The 25,092-nt window shown below is 40.2% G+C and overlaps 1 protein-coding gene across 3 annotated transcripts in view; it reads right to left on the reverse strand.

Annotated features, from left to right (window-relative positions):
* Window positions 1-982: 982 nt before the first annotated feature.
* LOC149171520 (small nuclear ribonucleoprotein SmD1a-like) overlaps window positions 983-25,092 on the reverse strand; it is a 41,874-nt gene continuing 17,764 nt past the window's right edge. For 2 of the 3 annotated variants that reach the window (XM_089424103.1, XM_089424104.1), the window contains exons 3-4: window positions 1,731-1,922; window positions 983-1,611 (exon numbers count right to left, since the gene is read on the reverse strand). In XM_089424103.1, the coding sequence (XP_089280229.1) occupies window positions 1,550-1,611; window positions 1,731-1,922 (254 nt within the window). In that variant the 3' untranslated portion in view covers window positions 983-1,549. The remainder of the gene's footprint in view (window positions 1,612-1,730; window positions 1,923-25,092) is intronic. The other variant, XM_089424105.1, reaches the window with a different exon arrangement.

Below are 25,092 nucleotides of genomic sequence, written 5' to 3' on the forward strand. Positions count from 1 at the left end.
CACACGCGTATCAAATTATGATCTAAGAATCAAATGGGTGTTAATACAGGTGCTTAATACAGGTGCCTGTTACTTCTGTATTCACAAACTGGAATATCTTTCACCATATACCAGTCAAAGACCTGATCTATTCTTGTTCTCACAATCTACAAATAAACCTGTCAAAAGCTGTAAAGGGATAGTGTTTTGTGCATGACATTTATAGAGAGAAATGCAGTCGTACAATATAAAGATATTTTGTTCTTCACATTGACAAATCGGGTTGAGAATCAATTCACATCATTGAAATGCTTTCTGCCCCTTCCTATCCTCATTGACCATAAGATTTCTCTGCATTTCAACAGCTCTCGGGACAGATTTGGGTTCCCTGAACAACACCCTCACTTCACCTATCCGAGATACAGAAAACATGTGGAGAGACTTGTGCGAATACTCACCAGAATAATGAGTTCTGTATGGTTCACGAGTTCTGTATGGTTCACAATATTCTGACCTTTCTTGTAAGCTCTGAAGGCCATGGTATTTGCAGCCTTAGTTCGTGAGCAAGGGCATAGTGTAACACAGGATTATAACATACAAATTGCCATTATCTCAACACAATGCAACTCTCCAGGAATCAAATTTGTGACCAACAAAGCAATAAATTTGTTTAACACTATCTAGAAATTGCTCCCGCCTGCAAACAAAAATACTTGCACTAAAATATGACCAACGTAATTCTTTCCACACTAATATGGCCACCACAGCTTAGTATCCAATAGTTTTTCCCCTTTCAGGAAAAAAACATAAAGATGGCATTACCCAAATTTAGCAATTAAATGAAAAATCTTTCTACTTGAAATTGCAAGTGAGCCAAAGTTCCAATAGTCTGATACAGATTTTGAAACCTCGATAACAAACTCTACACTCTCCGATTTCAAATTTCTCAAAGAAAAATTCTCTAAAATGAGAAGAGACCAAACAATGATACTTTCACACCTCATAAAAGAAATTATGGACAATTCATTATTCATCTAAATAATGCATTGCAAATTTTTATAATATAGATATCAGAAACCCACATTTTAAGCTTCTAATTTTAAAAAACAAAAAATTTACTGCCACAGAAGCATCCTATAATTCTTTCCGAAGAATAATGCTTCTGTTCAGATAACTAATGACTCATTCAAGTGCACATGAGCATTCCTTACCTCAAAACAGAGGAGAGTGAAGTATTTTTGGGCCTCAGATATAAAACTGTAAGGGCAATCAAACCATAAAATTTTACCGTGTTTTGTTTCGCTAGAATAGTTCTCTCACATGCCAAAAATGTTACTCAGTACATTGATGTTGGCAAACACCAGAATATAATATTATCATTAACCATGGATATTACCTCCCATAACATATTAAGAGCCATAAAAAACACCACCATTCGTGAAGATATTGATGGAAGGATCCATGTTTGGTGGCCCCAATGAATATGTAAAAAAACAATGCACTGGCACTGCTAAACAATATTTTGTACAACCAAGTACACATCCCTTGTTGAAAATACTGCATCTTGCAACTACCTCCCACGCCCACGACCACGGCCGCGACCTCGTCCACGTCCACGTCCAATAGGTTTTCCTAGACATTGAATATCAAGAGAACAATTCTAGATCAGATGAAAGCCAACAATGGAACATTTGTATTATCAAAGCGCATGCAAAAAGTGTATGCTCTCCTCTAGCAAATATAACTTATACCAGCTGTTGGCTTCTTTGGTTTGATTCTCGGTGTATCCTCCACCAGCAGGGTTTCTAAATTTAAGCTGTCAGGCAAAATATAGTATCGAATGTTATTGCCCCTCACACTTAGGTGGTCAAGTGTTACTGGATTTTTCCCCTTTAATGTTAGTTTCACTGTCTTCAAGTGTGTGTTCATGCTTATGTCAACTCCTGTTTCATAATACAAGTGCAGCATACACAATAGTGAGATGCAAACCACAAGCCACAATCTTTTTAACTATTTCAAGGGAAAAACGCCGTCGACACAAAACAACTATATAAGAGTATTGGAAATTATTGTCAAATAAAATCTAAATAAAGGCATGACACCATAATTTTTAGGAAATACAATCAAAATATAGACACGCTGCCATAACTATCATAAAATAGAATCAAAACAGGCATGATGCCATATCTGCACCATCTCTTGCTAACCAAGGCTCTTGGGTGGACGAGCACAAAGCACCAATTTTCAATACTCCAGTAGTACAGCATTCCAGCAGTGTTTTCAATATAATATATATTTTCAGGCGTGTATATTCAAAATAAAAACATGCAGATTGTCAAACTAGTTGCAGAAAACATGAAATCATAGATTTAACTAGTAGATTAATGATATAATCATTGTAACATCAACCATTAGAAAACTGATGTTGACCATCTAGCAGTTTAACTTGCAACATTGTCATCAAATGATCAATCACAACATCAATCATCAACAAACCAGAACAGATAACATCAACCATGAAATGAAATAAGGCATCATGACCAAAGAGATCAAATTTCAAAATTAAACTTCCATGCCACCATAACAAAGACATAATTCTACTATCTAGTAAGTCTTTTACCTGCCATGAGCAACTTCTAATTTCTTTTCCCTTGGTCTAACAACCGTTGCAGATGGAAGCAGTCATGGAATGCTAGGACAAGCAATGTTTTACAACTCGGACTCGGACTCGGACTCGGCCGAGGATCGACTCCGACTCGGACTCGGACTCGGTAATGACTCGGCCGGCTCGATTTCAATGACTCGGTCGTTGTAAAAAATACAGATTTTCATTCAAGTTTCCAAACACACAACATTATAATATACATGGAAGACAACCATTCAATTCCATATTAAGAGGTGAGTCACATAAATGAACATTTCACACGGTTATATCCAGTAGATAGAAGGTTCAAAAATCAAATGCTGAATCAGGTTTCCCTAAAGCTGCCTGAATTAGTTTGCTGAAAGACTTTAAAGAGCTGCACTTGAGTATTTGACTAGCATTTAATCTTTGCCTTGTGTCAGACAGTTAATTTTGATTGTGTCAGACAATTAACTTTGGTTATAGAGTCCACAGACTAGTATGAGAGTGCCAGCTTTACATCCTGGAAATTAATAAGTTTGCGTGTTTTTCATTTTACCCAACAGATCATATCTGAAGGTTGTGCAAAAATGTTTGCAAGGATACCGTCAAATACTGATTGTGGTATAGGCATCTATGGTGAATGAGGATACCATGAGATAGTGGTAAGCAAGAGGTCAAAGCAAAAAAATGTGAATGGCAAACTAACAGGAAAGATTGGAACCTTAAACAACAAGAAATGAAGCACAATGTAGCAAAAGAGTGCAGAGTGTGTAAGATTGCATCACATTGGCTATTTGAGTGTGATTTGCATGTGCAACCCCACTGATGCATCCAAGTGAAAATTTGCTTGACCCCTACTTACCTTTACCAAATATCAGCAAAAACATGAATTTTTTTTATTAAAATCGCTGCCCAGCCGTCCTTTCCATGACTCGGCCGAGTCAATACGGACCCGGCCGGGTTGACCGAGTCAGCAATGACTCGGCCGAGTCATTGCTGACTCGGTCAGCCGAGCCGGGTCATGGGCCGGGTCAAGCTGTGGGCTAATGAAACGGTCCGAAACGGCCGTTTCCGTTTCAACCCGGACAACAACCCACCACATGCTAGACAGGCCCCATGTAACAGTGGATGTTCTGAAGCAGAAGCTGCTACAACCTGAATCCAGCTAGTACCTACTACCAACAATGGTAGAGGATGGAGGTGGCACCTCTGCTGCATGATCAATGTCATGAGTCTCGTCAACCAAAAGTTCAGCCTCCAAATGCCCTAAACCTATGGCTACACCCTTGAAATTGTCATCCATTAAATAGTGGTCCCAAGCCTTATATGTTCTTTTTCCATCACCTCTCAACAATGGGACAACAACCTCAAGTTGTAGTGCACAAAAACAAAACTTTCCGCCCAATCTTCATTAAAATTCCTTCTCTTCATTATTTTTGAACAATTGTGAACTTTTTTTTTTGGTTTTGCCTAGGTTGCACGAAACGGGGAAATGGGTATGAGTTTCCAAAACGGGAAGCGATACGAAACGCGACCTCCCCAAATTTTGGAAACAGGGAAACGCGAATATATATATATATATATATATATATATAAAAATATTTAAATGTATATATATATATATATATATATATATATGTGCAATCATAAAGCATAAATGATACATTATAATTTATTACATTTAAACATTAAGATTTAATTTACATCACATTTACTCATGAATGATCACATGTGAAAATAAAAATATCGGAATATCCAAAAGCAACTTTTATTATATATCCAAATCTCAAAATCAGCCTTTATGTATATTAATATATGAGGCTGCAAGTACAATAAAGACTATAAGGCTGCAAGAGAGAGATCCAAATCAGGATTTTCTGCATCCACATCCCATTCTTTAGAAGGACCACTGTTGTATTGGGAGTCTCCTCCTACATAGTCGAACGACCTTAGTGCTCTTGATTAAATACAAGTTTCATACCCTAGTACCCTAAATGCTCTTGATTATTGGGAGTTTCCCTTGCATAGAGGGCTTGGTTCTCTTGAGTAAATACAAGTTCCATACCCTAGTACATGATAAAATCCAATGGAAACATTGCAATCCCCCCAATCCTGAAATCCTGAAAAACAGATAAGTCTACTGGATTTTGAGTGAGATGTAAAATTCTACTCTCTCCATATGAAATCCAATGAAGGCGAAACCACTCTCAAACATCCTGAGTCATTTCATGGTAATGTTAAAAATTTAGGTAAAAGTGATATTCTCCTTTATTTTTCACTGCATATCAACACTAGGGCAAAAATTCACTTTTATAACTTTAGACACGCATCTAGAAGCAACTAGAAGTCACTAGCATACCCTAAAAATAAATTAAAAAACAAATTTAAGAAAAATATAAAAAAATAAAAAAAACACACACACACACAAGTAAACGCTGAAATGTGTTTGGTACGGCCGTGAAATGCGTTTCTGGCCGTACTGGCCACGTTTCAGTTTCGTGAAACGTGGCAGTACGGCCGGAAACGCGTTTCACGGCCGTACCAAACACGTTTCACCGTTTCGTACCAGTTTCCGTACAAAAACGTACCCTTGACCCACATTTCCTGCAACATAGGGTTTTGCTTGGTTTCGAGGGAAGTTTGTCACCGAATTTGTGCCCTCCTTATAGTCAAGTTGGCCTATTGATCTTGTGAAGGAACACATTTTCTTATTCTATGAGCATCCATAGAATCTTGCACCATCATTGTAGTTTGCATTAAGTTAGTTTTCACTGAAGGCATTTTAGTCTTTTTGTTAGATTTTGAGTGTGTGGAGCATATTTTCTGAAAAAAAAAACTAAGAATAAATAACAAAAAAAAAAGAATGGCTTATACAAGTTTATTCGTAGAACCTTGTAGAAATCTCTTTTCATCGAAGAAAAATAGTTGCATTTGCATATAGCTAAGTTTCTATTGATTTCTTTTGCCTCAAAACACCATAAGTTTCACTCTCCTTTTACCCGTGACCTAAAGAACAGTGTTTTAAAATCAAGCGATTAATTAAAAAGAACTAGAACATTTTTTGATTTGTCATTAGTTACATCAACAAGTCTAGCTCTTTAGGGCCTTGGAATAGGTGAGAGGAGAGTTAACTCTCCAAGGCCACTCAAATAGTTAAACATAGATGTTGAATAATGAGAGAAATCCAGTGTCGTTAGAAAGATTAGGAAAGCTCCGTGACTGGGAATCAAGCACGAGGGAGAGTGAAGACAAGGAAAGAGAGATACCCACTCTCCTACTTGTTGGATCCTGCCCCGAAACTGTTCCGCCCGGCTTTTGATACGAACTGGTGTCTATAGTTGCTATTCCTAGGGACCACATAGGTCATTGCAGAGCGGAATCCCGCGACAACTGAGGCAGACGTTGCATCACGTTCATTAGTACTTCTGTAGGGTACCCTTGTGAAGCTCGGGTACTTGCACCGGTAAAGGCTTTTCTTTGGGGGTCAGCGTCACTGTTTATGTTACCTTCACTAGTAGGCTTGGGCCGTAATTATCCCAATCTATCTTGGGAAGGTCCCTTACTTCACTTCTTGTATTTTGGTGTCCAATCCTCGTCACCTGGAGCGGAAATAATTGGAAGTTGCTCGATTGGTTGCATCTTTAGGGACTTTATAGTTGAATGCTCTTTGCTCTTTGTATTTAGTTGGTTTTAGGTGGATTTGTCTTGTCATTTTTGGACCTTAGATTCTCAGTGATTGACCAACCACTCCACTAGTCTTGAAAGGCTTTTGATCTTTCTTTTGAAAGTTGTGGAGTTGCCTCCTTAAGGGCAAAGGTTTGATTGTGCATCTCTCTTCCTTGGAAAGTCATTTGTACAATCTCGTAAGGGAAGGATCTACGTATAAGTTGGGTATGGCCAATATTCCTGTGGAGGCCAACCAAGGGACCCTTCCAAAAGGGGATCCTTGTGCTTTTCCTTTCTTTGGAAACGTTGGTACCCCCTTGATGGCCACTTTGAATATTCCTGGATTGAATGTTGGACTACCAGTTTGGCTGTGGTCCACTCTGAATATTCCAAATGTTCTTGAAGCTTCTCAGATGAATGCTTTATTTCAAGGGCATCAAATGGGTGTTAATTGTTCATCTTCTTCAAAAGAGAAATCTAGGATTCCTCTTTCTCCTCCCTCTTGTAATAAGAGATCTAAAAAGAAGAGAAAGAGGAAGAAGAAGAAGAAGAATAGTTCTATCCATGAATCATCACCAACCCCTGCAAGTCATGTTGGAGATGAGCTTTCAGCCGCTACAAGTCATGCTAGGGGCATAAGTCTAGTCACTGCAAGTCATACTAGCAATGAATCATCACCAACCCCTGCAAGTCATACTAGCAATGAATCATCACCACCCCTGCAAGTCATGTTGGAGATGAGCTTTCAACCACTGCAAGTCACGCTGGGGGCATAAGTCTAGTCACTGCAAGTCATACTAGCAATGGGTCACCAAGTCACGCTGGGGGCATAAGTCTAGCCGCTGCAAGTCATACTAGCAATGGGTCACCTACCTCTGTGAGTCATATTTTTGTTGACTCACATGCTTTTGTGAGTAGGGTTGGGGGCACAAGTCCTATCTCTCTTGAGAAAGAGTCACTAACCTCTGCAAGTCATGTTGGGCACCCCACCAACCACTGCTAGTCATGTTGGTGGAATGGATGTTGATCAGAAACCTAGGCGTAGAAGATTTAAACCTAAGTTCCCTTGTAAGTTATGTAAGGGAGACCATCTTACTCATTTGTGCCTTGGTATTCCAGTGGTACAAAGGATATGGTCCGAGTCTGAAGATTCTTCTACTCCTGAATCTGTTATGGTTTCTCAACAGTCTCATCAACCATTGGTTGATGAAGTGGTCGAGCCAATGCAATCTTTGGTTGATTCCACTCCTCTTTTGGGGGGTGAAGTGCCTAACAACAGAGTCTTCTTGATTTCTAGTACAGAGTCTTTTGGTCTAGGGGGCATTTCGGTCTCTTCGAGTGTACCCCCTCCAAGTTCTAGGAGTGTCTCCTTTGATTGGGATAATCTTGTCGAGCCTCATCTTCCTTCTACTGCACCTTTCCAAATAAGGGTTAGAGTTAATTCCACAAACGTCTATCGATGTATGGTGGATGAAGGATCCTCTACAAGTATTATATCCTCCTTGACTTGGAAAGCTTTGGGTTCTCCAAAGTTGTTGGCAACTTGATAATCAGTTGTTAGCCTATGATAGAAGACCTGGTGAATCTATGGGTGTTCTTCCTCAATTGCTTATTACTTTAGGTGGGAAGATTGTCTTAATCGATATGATGGTGGTTGATCGCCCTTTAGATTTTAATATGCTACTTGGGCGTGATTTTGTCTATGCTATGAATGTTGTGGTGTCTTCACTCTTTCGAGTGATGTATTTTCCTCATAACGGAAATATTGTCACTATTGATTAACTTACATCTGATAATCACCCCCTAATTCGAATTTACTACAGAATACCCCTTGGTATGTTCCAAGTGTTCAGGTAGACTCTACCCGGTCACGAGTGAACTATGTGACATTGTATCCTCAATGTTCAATTGCTTCTGAGAAGGATCCTTTGAACTATTATTTTCCTTCTCGGGACTTGGTCCCGGCAGTTGACCGAGTGATTTCTCTTATGGGGACATGGGACCCCTTAATTCCTTCTTTTGATCCTTCTAGTTCTCATGATTTCTTGGAAGTTGAGTTGCCTTCACAGGAGGAAATTTTTTAAGCCATGAGTTTTAACTACCAAAAGAGTCATTGGCATGAGCTTCGCAAGGGACTTGTCCTGAAGAACTATTACGCATAAGCCACAAGGCTGCGTGGTTCGTTGTAACATATTGTACATACAAGGTACGCATTTTCAAGTTTTGTATTCTATAACACAAGCTTTTGTCTGAAGTTTATATATGAGATATATTAAGTTCTTGTCTAGTGTTCCTAATTGTGTCTACAGAACTTGGAAGATTTCTCCTTTGGGCATTTTTATGGTTGATCCACTTTGACAGGTATTGGTTCTCGAAACTGGCATACAAGTTAGGTTTTTCACCTGCATTGTGCATTTATCAGTTTCCTTTCCCATTTTGGCCTTAGGATCAATCCCACCAAGATATGACGCAGAACCTTCTCATTGCTTAGAAGTGGCATAACTTGTGTGGTAGAGCCTACCTTATCATGGGCGCCCTAGATAGTACCTTCTTGTCACTTGGCACCCATGTTGAACTCTTGTTCTTAGGCTCGGGAGTCCTCTTTAGTCCCGCCATGACTTTTGCAATGAAGCTTCATTTTCCTACTTCTTTGCTATTTTTCTAGCTTTATACCCTAGAGCAATGTTGCACGAAGCGGAAGCGCGGAAGCGTCATTTTCCAAAAATCTAGGAAGCGAAGCGTCCGCGGAAGCGTCTGCTATATATATATATTTTTTTATATTTTTTTGCATTTATACTCAAAACAAACATCCCAAATACCAAATTAATTGTAGAAGACATGAAAACATGCATATTTTTGCATAAATCAAGATAGATATGGCATCCATGATTCCATTGTAGTTACTAGTATGTACAACAATCATCTATATTCTAGCTATTACAAACATACATCAAATTTTTAAGCATATTATAAAACATAAAACATTTAAGCATATTATAAAACATAAAACATAGAGCATATTATGATTTATCTAGCAAGTGAGCAACTGTCAACGTTTGTCACGTCCAAAATTCAAATAATAATGTTTACAAAATATGTCACTTGGTCACTGCCAAGCCAAAAAGGTTCAAAATTCTAATTCACAAGTCTACAAGTCTCTTCCGGGCCCGAAGCGTGGCGCTTCCGGAGGCCCGAAGCGCCCTCTCAGTTAATAGAAATCTATTTTTAATAGAAATAGATTATAGAAAATAGAAATCTATTTTTAATTGATCACAATTTTAAAAAAATATTTGTTATCATATAAATAAATGATATTAAATTTTATAAATAGTTTTAGTTTTTTATAAATTTATTTAATATTTACTAGATAAATTTTTGAACCTGGGAGATTATTTCAAACATATTTTTTATATTTACATTTAATTTTTGAGATTTTGTTATTGTAAATAATAATTTTTATATTATATATATTTGTCCCTTCTAATATATATTTTTTTCAGTATTTTAGATTATTTTAAATTAAAAATATCTAAAACATTTTAAACACTATTCATAAGTTTTCTTTTCCATTTCCTAAAAACAAATTAAGTATTTATAAGATGTATACTCCAGAACTTTCCTTACTGGTTTTTAAAGAATTTTCGTACCAAAATTCGAATTGGAACTTCACTACTATGATCCAAACTACCTATTCAGGACTTGTAGAAGAAGTCAGAGGATATTCCAGTGCCCAGTCCATTTCGACGACCGACCACACATTCTCACGAAGGTTGAAGAAGACACATATAGCAGCAGCTTCACGGAGTTTTCCATTGACGAGTTTCAGGTTTCAATACATACATACGTTTTGATGACAATAATGTCAAATTTGCAAGATGATTTGCATTACCTATCCACACCATTGACCATCGTTTCCTGTGTCGAGCATTGCCATAATTCGAGCAATGTTATAGCGGCCTGCATCCCATATTAATTAGAATCCTTGACAAAGAGCCTGCCAGTTCGAAGCGTGCGCTTCCGGGCCCGAAGCGTGGCGCTTCCGGAGGCCCGAAGCGCCCTCCGAAGCGCGGATCCGGGGCAACGCAACCCATATTCCAGGAATCGTTTTAAAATTTAGGAATCGCGCTTCATGAAAACCGGAATCGCGCTTCGCCTGGAGGTTCCGGAACGCTTCCGTACGGGACGCGATTCCGGCTTAGGATCCGGGGGGGGGGGGCGATCCCTGCAACTATGCCCTAGAGGCTCCCACATGTTGAGTTGTACCGCTGCATTGCATGTTGACTATTTGCCTCTTTTTGGCCTTAAGTCGACTTCACTTGGACTCGTGTTTAAGCCTCTTTTTTGGCCAGACCCTTCTATGAAATCAACCCTGCAATCATTTAGTCTCTGCAACTTGACACCCGTTTATCCGTGGAAAGAACACTCCTTCGAGTGTCATTGACTAGTTTTGTCACCTTGCATTGAGCATAAGAATGTTCCCCTCCCAAGAACTAGAACATTTGTACTTCGACATTCGTTTTTTCCACTGTACTATAGGCATTCTTTTATTATTTTTCGGTCTTTCTAAATATGAAAAAGACAAAAAAAAATTATTCCAAAAAGAGCGGGAACGGGATATTACTTTCATAATTGATGGCAGCTAGAGTCAGTTGTGTCACCCTTGAACAAAGCACTCAAAATTAAGTCTTTCCTCCATTGGGATGGGCTTTAGTTTGACTTAGGAGAGCCTTAACCTTGTTATTGAGTCAGTACTCCTCCGGTTGGTTATCTCTTCCAATCATATGGAGAGTTTGTTTGTGCCTCTTGCATGACAAACTTATACAAAGTTATCATATGTTGCCATATTGTCACATTTGAGTCGTGCTTTTGTTCAAGGGAAGTAAACCTGAGTCGGCCTTTCTGCTGTCTCTTGACTTATTTTCAGTCGGCCATCCCTGGTTGTCAGAGTCATGTTCACTATCACATCAGCTATTTGGTCCTTTGCTCGTGCTGGTTTGAGAAGGTCTCCATTGACTTCTTGCTAGCGGGTCTTGCTCTTATCGACTACGACAAATTGCTCTAAGAGTAGACCTAGAGCTGCACCCTGGCCCTATTTTCATTATTGATAGGTCACCTTGTGCTCAGCATCGATCAATATCATGGGTCTTTGACTGAGTGGTTTCCCTTGTGTTCGACGTCAGCTTTCATTATCACACATTGGGATTCGTGCAGTACCTTGGTTTCCATTTGACCCTATTGGTGGATTCCTCGCCTCTGTGTCAGCTTTCATTATTGGTTGGTTCAGAGGGTTTTTGTCGTGCGCTAACTACATCTTGTGTATGCCGGAAACGTACTTTCGTTTGGTTACTACATCTTTTTTCGTCTGATTCCTTCCACATTATTGGCCTGTGGGTTACACTCGCACTGGATTGATGAAGGATGCCTTAATGCCTTCCTTCCAGCAGATCTTTTCCCATCGACTTCAACTCATTGCTCTGGGAACAAGGTCTAGAGTCCATTTGGCAGTACCTTAGGGTTTGCAGTCATCAATGGCAGACTCCTTCACTATCAACAGTGGGAAAACATCATTGTCTCCTGATTGATAGATTCTTCCAAGTGTTCGACTTCAGATCATTTATTCGCACTTGTTAGATTTTACTGGGTACCTTGGCTCTCATCATCATTATCGGTGAGTAGTCTCGCGTTTGTTAACGGTATACATCAATGACCGATAATCAAACGATTTCTCACATGGTCAACTTCAGATCATTTATTCCCATTGTGTAGAAATGTACCACAGCAGTCGGTGAATTTATTCCCATTGTGTAGAAATGTACCACGGCAATCGGTGAAGACCTTGGGTTTGCATCAGCATTTGTTGGATCACTTGCCAGTTCCTCCTGTTTCTGCTAGTGACACCATCTACCTTATATGTTGCAGTTCATCACAACGACATCCTATATGTTGGCACCCGAGTTGCGTGCAGTACCATTTGTTCCACTATTTGACTTAGTACTTTTTGGATCAGCGTTATGACTTTAATGATCAGCGTTCTACTTTAGCATCAATGATCAGTTCTTTATATGTGATATTGTGACATGTACTTCTATGGATATGATTGGATGATCCACTATGTATTTTCAGTTCTTTTATACTTGTATACATATTGGGTCCGCTTTTGTATTTGATATGTGGACATGCTTTATTATCTATGAGCATGGGTATGCCCGCCTCAGACAGCAGCTTTCTTTCTAATCTCTTCCACTGGCTTGGCAAGCTGAAATCTGGTGAACTCCTTTCAAGTCCTGGCATGATTCTTTCTATACACTTAATACATTTCGGATATCATGTACCCCTTCTAACCTCATATATTAGGGGCATCTGTTGTAGCACCATTTACCACCCTTAGTAGATTTGATGCTCTATGATATGGCCTAGGGCAACCCTTCCCTACCAGACTTGGTTCAAATTCTAAAAAACAACGTTTTAAATCCCATACGTGATTATGCCCTATCTAAAGCGCGTGTACACGTGGGTCAGTCTATACCCAACCCACATATATGTGTTAAAACATTAAAAATATATATAATCTCCCTTAATTCAGGCAGAGTTTACAGGTTTGACCTGATACTCACCTACTATAGCACGTGGCCCAACTATTTCCCAACTGAAAAAACTAATTTGGAAAAGTATAAATAAACCTCCATGGGAAGGCCTAAGAGAGGAGAAAAGATTAGATATTTATATTATAGTTGATTACATCCCTGATCAAGTCTAAAGATATCCCTGTGCCTTTTGCACTCCCAAGTCATAGGAAACCTTTGTTTCCTTCTTGAGATGTCCATCATCCCTTCATGACATCCTTGTGTATACTTATGGAGGAGGATTGTTAAGGCCTGGGCAAGACGGATCTGGAGGACGATTTCGCTTGGAGTCAGCAGATGACTCAAGTTGTAGTTCTTCCGTATTTTCTTTAGCTTACATTAATAAAAAGGCGTTGTCTTGTTCCTAATGATCATGGTCTTTATGCATTAATTTATGTCATGATTTGCTTATAAAAGCTCATGTTAATACTTATTTGCTTACATGCTTATATGATCTAACACTTGTATCATGAGAATGTTTTCTATTACTGTTGTTGTATATGCTTTGCTTGAATGAATTGTAGGTTTTAAGGCATTGGAAGAAGCAAAGGGTTTGGACCCTACGGGAACGACCTCAAACGTAAGACCTCCATGTCATACCTCTTCTTCCTACTTCAGTAGTTTAACTATTAGGGCTGCTTGTTTGCGTGTCTCTTTATGGTGTATGCCCTCTGCTCTGTTGGGGTTCTCAACCCAAGACCCTAGGGTGATTCTACCCAAAACACCTGGGGTCTAGGGACCATATCTCAAACATCATTCTTCATAATTGACTCGTATTCTTCATTCATAGCATCCTTCCATACTTGTTGCTTCACGGCTTCTTCGAATGATGAAGACTCATTTTGAATGATAGTGCTCATGGCAATCAAATATCCTTGATCCTTGTTTGGCTTCTTGCTTTCACGGAAAGTCCCCCTTAGTGCAATGTGCCTCTCAGCATCTTCGAGAGTCTCCCTAAGCCATGAGGGTCTCCTCTTGGAGGAGGAAGGCTCATGAGTAGTGTTGAAAATATCGATAATGGCAAAATATCGGCGAGGGTCCAGAAAACATCTTATCGGCAATATCGGCAAAAATATCAGCAAATATTGGCAAGCATAAAATATCAAGGTTTGAAGATTATCTATTGTTGCATCCCCTGATGATGGACTCACTTGGCAGTCTGAAACATTGGGTTCAAAAAACTCTATAATAGGTCATTCCTCCTCTATCTAAAACTATCCTCACCTGTATGGATTCATTATTTAACAATATTCATTTTTTTCATATTTTTAAACATATAAAGCAATAACAACATGAACTAAACACATTGGCACATAAATATGAAGAAAGCACTGATATATATGATGTCAAATAGAAATGATAAATCAAACTTCAAAGGCGATACCAAGTCCTGTTGATCCCTGATAATTGTCCAATCAAGGACTCAAACAAAATAACATCACATATCTTGTTGATCTCTGATAATTGTCCAATCAAAGGACTCAAGCAAAATAACATCACATATCTTGTTGATCTCTGATAATTGTCCAATCAAAGGACTCAAGCAAAATAACATCACATATATAAAACTTTAAAAGTATTTCATCATCATGAGTTATAAACTTATATGTAGCAAAACAAATAAAACTAGCAGTTATCTATTTGAGACCAATGGCCTCTCCCTAGCAGCTTTCTTTCTCTCTTGTTCAGCAATTGCTTCAAGAGTTTTTTTGTATAACCTCCGCACTAGAAACCATACAAGGCATTACATCTGCATCATGTGCAGGGAGTCTAGCCAAATGGTATTTCAATCGCGTAACCCCTCCTGACATCTTGGTCCCACACAATTTGCATGATATATATGCCCGATTTGCCCCACCAACAGCCTCCCCATACTCCCAAAATGGGTCCAAGGCTTTTGGCATATTTGACATTTGTAGTGAACTAATTCAAACCTAGGGCACAAAAAAAACAAAAATTGGCATTAAACCCCCCAACACAAAAAAATAATAAGTAATAACCACCTCATTTAAAAAAAATTACTACATTATTTGCATTTTGCAATGTAAATGAAAAATGGCAATAACAGTGTGCATAAGAAAGTTGAAAAAAAAAAATGAAGTTTGCTATCCAAATATGGAGAAAACTCTTGCATTGGCTCATGGGCATGAAAATCATAGCAAATGGAAAAAAAAAAAAAAAAAGAAACAAAATGTTGGTAGGCAAAGAGGCAAGCAAGCATAACCCTAAATCTATGAAAAAATCATTAACATAGGGGTTTTTAAGAACATACCTGTTTATGGAAGAAATGAAGTTTGTCTCATTGTTCTTCAATCTTTGATTCACAAAAAAATCTTAGTTGGTGGTGATAATCGTTGTTTGATCCTCAATACCTCCTTGACAACCACCACAAAACTCTTCCCCTTCTTTCTCCAACACTCAGAAACAGAAATGAAGAAAAAAAAAACGATTTTCCCTTTTTCTAGCCGTAGCATAACATGCCCGACGATATTTTCTATCGTCTCGCGATATTTTCGGGAGCCAAAATATCGCAATATTTTCTTGGCGATATTTCGGCTCGCCGAAAATATTGCAATATTTTCGATTATCGACGATATCTCGCCAATATTATCATCACTGCTCATGAGGGAGTGGATCAATAGGATCCATAGATTCATCAACATCAAGCATTGTTTCGTCATCTTTTTCACCCTAATTACCAGTGTCAGCTTCTTTGTCCTTCCTTAGGATAGGAAGGTTGTTGATCTTCCTGAGGGCCATATCTTCGTCGAAGGTGACATCATGACTTATCTCAACTTCCTTTTGACCAGCCACATAAATTCTATATCCCTTAGAATTTTCACTATAGCCCACAAAGATTCATTTCTTCCCAGATACACCCAATTTGCTTCTTTTCTCTTTCGGCACATGAAAATATACGGGGCTTCCAAAAATTCTAAAATGAGAGACATCGAGTTTCTTACAAATGAACATTTCTTCAGGAGTCTTAGAGTCCAATGCTTGATGAGGGCATCGATTTTAAACATACACGGACGTATTTGCAGCTTCAACCCATAGAAACTTCGGAAGGCCTTGATAATGAAGCATGGCACGGACAACTTCTACAATAGAGCGATTCTTCCTTTCAGCCACACAATTCTGCTTGGGAGTGTATGGCGTTGTAGTCTCCCTCTTAATGCCAGCTTCTCTGCGATAAGCTTGGAATTCATTGGATTCATACTCGGTCCCATTATTAGTCCTCAATATCTTGATTTTCTTCTCGAATTGGTTTTCGATCAAGGCTTTGAAATGTCGGAACCAGGTGAACACTTCATCCTTCTTCTTCAAGAAGTAGATCCAGGTCTTGCGAGAATAATCATCCACAAAGGTGAGATAATATAAGGACATAATACCAGATATGTTGGAGTGAATCAATTGCAATATGTATGTGGCCTTGCTTCGGCACATCCTGAACATACACCTTCATGCTCTACTTTGAACTCAGGCATACCTGTCACCATCTGTCTCACATCAGGTAGGGCCATATAATGAAGATGGGCAAACCTCCGGTGCCATAGTTCAGATTATAGAGATGTGTTGCAAAACATGGCTCCAAATGGACTTCCGCCAACTTGATATAAAGTGTCAACCCGGAACCCAAGAGTAAAAGCATCCTTGAAATTTCTTTTCCAAACACGTACCTTTCCATCAATAAGCCACCTTGAATCCTTTATCTTCCATTGTTGAAATGGACACCAGGCTCTTCTTGAGATCGGGTACATATAGTAGTTCTTGCAAATGAATAATGTTGCCTTGATTCAATTGAAGGGTAACATTCCCTACTCCCTTCACGGAATAGGTGGCATCGTCTCCAAGGATGATCTCCAAGTTTGTCTCCTTTTCTATCAGATTAGAGAGGGCTTCCTTGTATCTGGTGAAGTGCCTTGAGGCACCACTATCAATCAGCCAATTTCCCAAAGTGTCCGGAAGAGAGGGAGTGGAGAGGGAGTGGAGAGGGGCGATATAAGATAGTACTCTTTTTTGCTTATTGTTAACAACATTGGATTCATCATACCTGGAGTTCCTTGATTTCTTGGAGGGTCGACCATTTCTTTGATGTCCGGCATTCCTATTTCCTTTGCCATTGGACCTGCCATTCCTTTGATCGTTGTTGTTGAAGTTGCCCCTAGAGTTGTTATGAGTCATGATCTCGAGGTGTATCCCTTTTATTTGGACACTCCCTTGCATAGTGGCCAAACTTATTGCAAACAAAGCATCTTCCCTTCCTTCCATTTTTGAATCTCGGTCTTCCTTGACTTTGCTTCTTTGAAGCTGCATCGTTCTTCCTCTTGGCATGAGCAGAGAATGCAGTGGAGTTGCTTCTATTAGAAGGCATTTCTTGCTCCATTCTTGTTTCTTCTTAAATGCATCTCGACATCAATTCTTCAAACCCTGCAATTCGATCATTGTTGAGTACCATACTAGCAGCTAGTATCAAAACAATGGAATTCTGCCCAGTCAAAGTTTGGTCAAACAGTCAACCTGCGATCAGCCTAACCACAGTCAAAGTTTGGTCAAACAATCAACCTGCGATTAGCCCTAACCACGGTCAACGTTGGTCAAACAGTCAACAGATTGCCTCAATTTTTGTGCCCAGAAATGCGGCCTGCCCAATCATAGATAACCCTCACAAAAATGCAGTCAAACAAGTCAATGCTTGGTCAACGCAGCCCAAAATAGTCTTCTAGAAATTTGGTCAAACCTAGTCAACGTCCAAAATAGAAATTTAGTTGTCCTTTCCTTCGCACGTGTGAAGAGATAAGCTGCCCATAAATCTGTACCCAATCAGATGAGGAGAGAGAGAGATGTGTGAAGATGAGTGTGTTGAAATGAGGATGAGGCATCATGTATTTATAGACTAACATTGAGGATGAATAGACGTGATTGTTGGGCTTTTGAGCCTACATGAGTTTGTTGGCCGACCTTGACAATTTGTTCATAACATAAATAAATTCATATTTTCATTTGTATATGTCAAAATCGGATGATCTTTAGATCAATCCTACACCTCTCAGAGAGAAAAATCCAAGAAAAATATTAGTTGTCATAAATAAGATGACCCATGTGGAATTTGGCCCTAGTTGCCAATTTTAACATAAACATCTAAGGAGATGTATGATAAGCTAGTTGGGATGTTCAAAGTAAACAATGCAAATCAAATCCTCTTTCTCAAAAACAAGTTGAAAGACATCAAGATGGATAGAGGAGGGTGTATTCAATCCTACTTTATGAGGATTACCGAAATCAAGAATGATCTTCTATCTATTGGAAAAGTTGGTGCTGACAAAGAGCTCACTCTCATTACACTTGGAGGTCTTACAAGAGCATGGGATGTGTTTAACACCACCATCCTCAACAATAACAGGATTTCGGGTTTTGATGAATTATTGGCTAGATGCACTCAAGAAGAAATAAGGATGATGAAAAGAGATAAGACCTCTAATGGAAATGATCCTACTGCTTTCTCTGCTCATGCTAAGAGGAAGAAAAATGTTGGTCCAAGGAAACAAGGTCAAGGATTTAAGTCGGAATTCAAAGAAAGAAGAAATGGAAGATGATACAATTGCAACAAGTTTGGCCACTATGCTAGAGAGTGTCCTCAAAAGAAGGATACTCCAAAGGATGATGACAACAACTACAAAGGCGATGGCAATCAAAAGAACAACAAGTTCAACAATAAAGGAAAGAGGAATGCTCCTGCTACTCGATATGGAAATGGTCGACCTCCCAAAAGATCAAGAAATTCCAGGTATGAGGAAAGTAATGTTGTAGAAAAACAAAATGAATTTTATCTTATTTCCGCTTTATCTACTGCCTCTCCTCCGGATACATTGGATCATTGGTTGATTGATAGTGGAGCCTCAAGGCACTTCATTGGGTACAAAGAGGCCCTCTCAAATTTGGTTGAAAAGAAGACTAACTTGCAAATCATACTTGGAGATAATGCCACCTATCCCGTGAAAGGAATAGGTATTGTCACTCTTCACTTGAATCAAGGTCAAACCATTCATCTACAAGAAGTATTGTATGTACCTGATTTGAAGAAGAACCTGGTATCTATTTTTGCAATGGAAGATAAAGGCTTCAAGGTAGCATTCATTGATGGAAAGGTACGTCTTTGGCAAAGAAACCCTAAAGATGCATTTACACTTGGATTTAGGGTTGATGGTCTTTATCAAGTTGGAGGAAGTCCTTTGGGAGCCATGCCTTGCAACACCTCTTTTCAATCTGAATTATGGCACAGGAGATTTGCCCACCTTCATTACAAAGCCTAAGGAAGACGGTCACAGGTATGCCCGATTTCAACATGAATCATGAAGGTGTTTGTCAAGGTTGTGCAGCTGGGAAACTTACAATGGGACCATTCCCCTCAAGCGAAAGTCAAACCTCTGATATTTTTCAACTAGTCCATTCTGACCTATCTGGTATGTTGCCCATAACATCATTAGGAGGATACTTATATTATGTTATCTTTGTGGATGACTTCTCTCGCAAAACATGGATCTATTTCTTGAAGAAGAAGGATGAAGTGTTCAAATGGTTTTGTGCTTTCAAAGCCTTGGTGGAGAATCAAACAGGGAAGAAGATCAAAATATTAAGGACCAACAATGGAACCAAATATGAATCAAATGAATTCAATGACTTTTGCAGAGAGGTTGGCATTAAGAGGGAGACAACCGTTGCATACACTCCTGAGCAAAATGGAGTTGCTGAAAGAAAGAATCGAATGATCATGGAAGCCACCTGTGCCATGCTTCATGATCTAGGTCTACCGAAGTTCTTATGGGGAGAAGCTACAAATACTACCGTATATGTTCAAAATAGGTGTCCACATCAAGCATTAAACTTCAAGACACCTGAACAAGTTTTTAGTGGTAAGAAACATGATGTTTCTCATTTTAGAATATTTGGTTGTCCCGTGTATTTTCATGTGCCTAAAGAGAAGAGAAACAAATTGCGAGCATGCAGGAAGAAAGGAACATTTGTGGGCTATAGTTAAAACTCAAAGGCATATAGAATCTATGTGCTTTGTCAACAAGATGTGGAAGTAAGTCATGATGTTACATTCAATGAAGACACTGCTCTTGGGAAAGCCAGAGACCTCCCCATTCCAGGAAAAGAGAATGATGATGCTACAGGAAAGCAGGATGAACCTTCGTCTAATGAGCCTATGCCCATGAAGGCCCAATAGATCCCATTGATCTACCTCCTAGTGATCCCTCTACCACAAAGAAAAGACCTTTGTGGCTCAAAGACACTCTCGAAGATGTTGAAAAGCATATTACTCCAAGAGGGACATTTCGTGAAAGTAAGAAGCCCAACAAGTATCAAGGGTACCTTGTTGCTATGAGTATCATTGTTCAACATGAACCTTGTAGGTTCAAAGAAGCCGTGAAACACCAAGTATGGAAGGATGCGATGAATGAAGAGTACGAATCCATCATGAAGAATGACGTCTAGGATGTGGTTCCTAAACCCAAGGACAAGCCTGTGGTCACTTCTAAATGGCTTTACAAAATCAAACATGGAGCTGATGGGAGTGCTGAAAAATACAAGACCGGATTCGTTGCTCGAGGCTTCTCTCAAAAGGAAGGAGTGGACTATGATGAGATAGTTGCACCAGTTGCCCGATATGCCACTATCTGTTCAATTATTGCTCTTGCTGCCTCTCAAGGATGGAGCCTACACCAAATGAATGTGAAGACAAACCCCAAGAGCTTGGTATGAGAGGATTGATAGCTATCTTATGAAGCTTGGATTTACAAGAAGCGAAGCTGACCCTAAACTATATTTCAAGGTTGAAAATGACATGCCTCTCATTTTGGTCCTTTATGTGGATGATCTCTTTCTGATAGGTGCAGACCCTCTCATTTATCAATGCAATAGAGAGCTAGCTTCCGAGTTCGAGATGAAGGACCTAAGGTTGATGCACTACTTCCTAGGCCTAGAGGTCTGGCAAAAGCCAGGTGAGATTTTCCTTTCTCAAGGAAAATATATTGTGAAGTTGCTCGAGAGATGTGTGATGATGGATTGCAAGTCTGTGTCTACTCCAATGGAACTCAATGTTGACTTGTTTAGCTTGGGAGGTACTCCAAGTCCTAGGGTTCAAGGTTTGGAGAGCAAAGCGCCACAAGGGTTACTTGTGGGCTTAGAACCCAAGGATGGGGTTTTGCACCTAATTGTGTTTGGGGAAATTCTCGAGAATCGTCGAATTCCAAGTTGTAGAAGTGGAGAAATGAATTTTTTGAAGTTGACAATTAATTATTAGTTTTCAAGTCATGTAAGTTTGATGTAAAAATTAGCCAATAGATGTGTCTCTTCATCTATTCATTGGAGCCCCTTTATTGGCTTAATTAAAGGGTGATGTGATGTGTTTTAAGGCATCCAAGTGTGCAACATCTTCTCATGAGAAGGAGCTCTGAAATTGCCCTAGCAGCAGCAAGAAGGAGAGGCCCTAGGCAGCGTGAAGGAGCATTTGAACTTTATGATGAAGGTCTAGTAGTTGAGGTGACAGCAGATTGTCTTTGAGCTAAAAGGAGGACCGAGATTGTTGTTTTGAGGCCGAGTAGACTTGTTGTCGGGTCAATTGCTAAGGGTCAAAAACATTGTTGTTGGAGTGTGTTTGGGCCCCAATAAGGGGACCGTATCACGATTTTAGGGTTGTTGTGCTAGGTCACAAGCCATAGCAAACAGTTGGGCTTGTTTGTGGGTTGTCAATGTTTAACTAGTGCCCTAAGCAACCAGTGTGGGTGAGGAGGAGACCTTTGAGGGTATGTCGTAGCACTTAAAGGGCTTGTTTGGGGACCGTCAAGAGGGTTTAGGGCTGTAGCACGTGCCCTAACCAAGGTTGTCACAAACATCAGGAGCAAACACCATTACAACAGTGTTTAGGAAGGAATGTTGGGTCAAAGGAGTTGACCAGTTTGGATCGTGATCATTGTAGCTTGTTGAAGTCGTGTGGAGGGTCTTCCAAGGAGGTGAAGAGTCTTCCTAGGAGCAGAATTGACAATGATTGGATTGAGTGCCATTGATCTTATTGGAGGGCGATGTGTTGGCTACCCAAAGTAGCCCTAGAGCAGCATACAAGAAGGACATTGTTTGGTGCGTGATTGGGTGAAGGTTGTAGCTTAATGAGTAGCTCTTTGATGGACGAAAGAGGCTACTAGAAGGTAGTTTCGAGCTCTGGAATTAGGCCTACCCAGGGAGCAGATTTATGAGCCCGTGTACTTGCCGCAGAAGTTACATGCAACATTGTTAGGTGGCAGCCCTCCTGGAGTCTCGATGTGTAGTGGCCTTCATGGACTAAGGCACTACTAGTGAGCAATACGGAAGCGAAGGATCGGCAGGACAAGATACGACATAGAAGTTGCAGCGACGTTTGCCATTGTATCTTGTACACCATAGACTGTTGTATTATTCAGATTTGGTTTAATATAACGAAGATTAGCGACTGTACATTATTGTACAATTTTGTTAAAAAATTGTCTATATTATGTGCATGTGTGATTTATTGTTGTTTATATTCCCGATGTGCAAAGTAGTATCGTTGAGACTCTTGGTTTGGTAGCGTCAGAGATTTTAAGATTCTATCCTAGACCCAAGGTCGTGGAAATTCAACATAGTATCAGAGCGTGTCTAAGCTACTTTGGAAGTAAGTAAATCAGAGTTGTGCGTAGTGAAGTACGGCGTGAGAAGGTGTTGGTCACATTGTAAGTGAAGGGCTCACTACAATGTCAAAGTTGCAGGCAGGTCTCCAATATGAGGACAAGTTGGAGGGGTTGCCCAACTATAGTCCTTGAAAGGAAAGGATCAAGTTGGTCTTGCAGGTCAATAGGCTCTGGGAGTCCGCCGAGAAAGAGATCAAGAAGCCAAACGACCCTAAGGAACTAGAAATATATGAAGATTTAGATGTGAGGGCGAGATTAATCATCCTAGATGGTGTGAAGGATGCCCTAATACCTCATTTGTTTGAGAAGAACAATGCACATGAGATGTGGATGGCTCTTCAGAATTTGTTCCAGAATAAGAACGAGAACCGGGTATTGGTATTGGAGGATAAGTTGAAGTCCACCAAGATGATAAACGGTGAAAGCATGACCTCATATCTGACAAGATTGTGTCAAGTCAAATATGAGCTCGCTGCCATTGTTGTGTCTACCTCAGATGGAGATATGGTAGGGATTGCTTTGAAAGGGTTCACCGACGAATGGAAGACCACCATTAAAGGAATTGTTGCCAAGGAGAAGCTGTCAGACTGGGATAGGTTGTGAAATGACTTCTTTCAAGATGAGTTGTGAAACAAGGATCTTCATCCAAAGAAGAAGTCTTCAAATGATGACATGGCACTTACAGTGCGAATGAAGGGTAAGCAAAAGAAGGACTTAAGTAAAGTCATGTGTTTCAATTGTGGCGAGATGGGTCATTATTCGTCGAAATGTTCCATTAAGAAGAAGGAAGATGATGAGAAGAGGAAAGGAAAGCAAGTCACCAATGTTGCCACTTCAACTGAGATAGATAATCTCTCCAGGAGATTGGACGAGGAGGACTTTGCTATGATTTCTCATTTCTCGTAGGGTACGGTCAATGAGGATGGATGGTACATGGATAGTGGTGCGACCAAGCATATGACAGTGTCACAGGAGGTTTTTGAGACTCTAGCTAAATGGGACTCAAAGTTGCACATGGTGTTGGGCGACAAGAGTCAATTGGAGATCCGAAGATCGGGATTTGTGCCATTCAAGATGGAGACATGACGTGTGATGTGGGTCCAGGATGTACTGTTTGTACTAGGACTCAGATATAGCGTGCTTTCCATCTCAATGATTGAGAGGAAGGGGTTTGAGGTCTTGTTCCAGGATGGGAAGGCAAGATTCAGGCCCAGAGACTCTAAGTCCGATGGGATTGTACTCGGAGTTAGAGAGCATGGTCTCTACAGGTTAACGTGCAAGCCTGTGGATCATCGAAAGAAGCAAGTGGAGCAAGTGCAGGTTCCAGAGAAGCAGGAGCAGGTGCAGGCTTCAGTGGAGCAGGTACAGGTTCTCAAGAAGAAGGTACACCTTCCCGAGAAGGTCCAGATTCCAGAGATTCAGAGGGAGTCTAGCTTGAGAGGGAGCTTGCAGATTCAAAGGGAGACTCTGCAGTCCAAGAAGAGCGCATGGTTAGTGGGGAGCAAGGGTGCTCCTACAACTACCAAGAAGGAATCATGGAGAGAGTGGAAGACGTTACAGGATAAGAAGAAGAAGCAAGGTGCTTCCAGCAGTGACAGCGACACTTCCGAGAAGGGCATAGTTCACCATATAGGGATTGCTGCGATTGTGAGCGCCACGAGTTGGGCAAGTGTTGCGAGCAGTGATGACGATGACGAAGTACTTCCTAGTCTTGGAAGTACCTCCCTCGCTAAGAGGGAGTGTTGATTTGTGTAGCTTGGGAGGTACTCCAACCCTAGGGTTCAGGGTTTGGAGAGGAAAGTGCCACAAGGGTTACTTCCAAGAATGGGGTTTTGCACCCAATCGTGTTTGGGGCAATTCCGGAGGCACATTTCTACATGTGATGGCATGAGACGATAGAGGGCGGAAAGGAGCATCCAACGCTTCGAGAATCGTCGAATTCCGAGTTGTATAAGTGGAGAAATGAATTTTTGAAGTTGACAATTAATTATTAGTTTCAAGTCATGTAAGCTTGATGTAAAAATTAGCCAATAGATGTGTCTCTTCATCTATTCGTTGGAGCCCCTTTATTGGCTATAAATAAAGGGTGATGTGATGTGTTTTAAGGCATCCAAGTGTGCAACATCTTCTCATGAGAAGGAGCTCTGAAATTGCCCTAGCCACAGCAAGGAGAGGCTCTAGACAGCGTGAAGGAGCATCTGAATTCTATGATGAAGGTCGAGTAGTTGAGGTGACAGCAGACTGTGTTTGAGCTAGAAGGAGGACCGAGATTGTTGTTTTGAGGCCGAGTAGACTTGTTGTTGGGTCAATTGCTAAGGGTCAAAAACATTGTTGTTGGAGTGTGTTTGGGCCCCAATAAGGGGACCGTCTCACGGTTTTAGGGTTGTTGTGCTAGGTCACAGGCCATAGCACACAGCTAGGCTTGTTTGTGGGTTGTCAAGGTTTAACTAGTGCTCTAAGCAACCAGCATGGGTGAGGAGGAGACCTTTGA

The sequence above is a fragment of the Pinus tabuliformis genome, chromosome 4_2, assembly GCF_031772625.1.
Source record: "Pinus tabuliformis cultivar Carrire ecotype Pingquan chromosome 4_2, CPIR1, whole genome shotgun sequence".
In the NCBI taxonomy this organism is placed as follows: Eukaryota; Viridiplantae; Streptophyta; class Pinopsida; order Pinales; family Pinaceae; genus Pinus; species Pinus tabuliformis.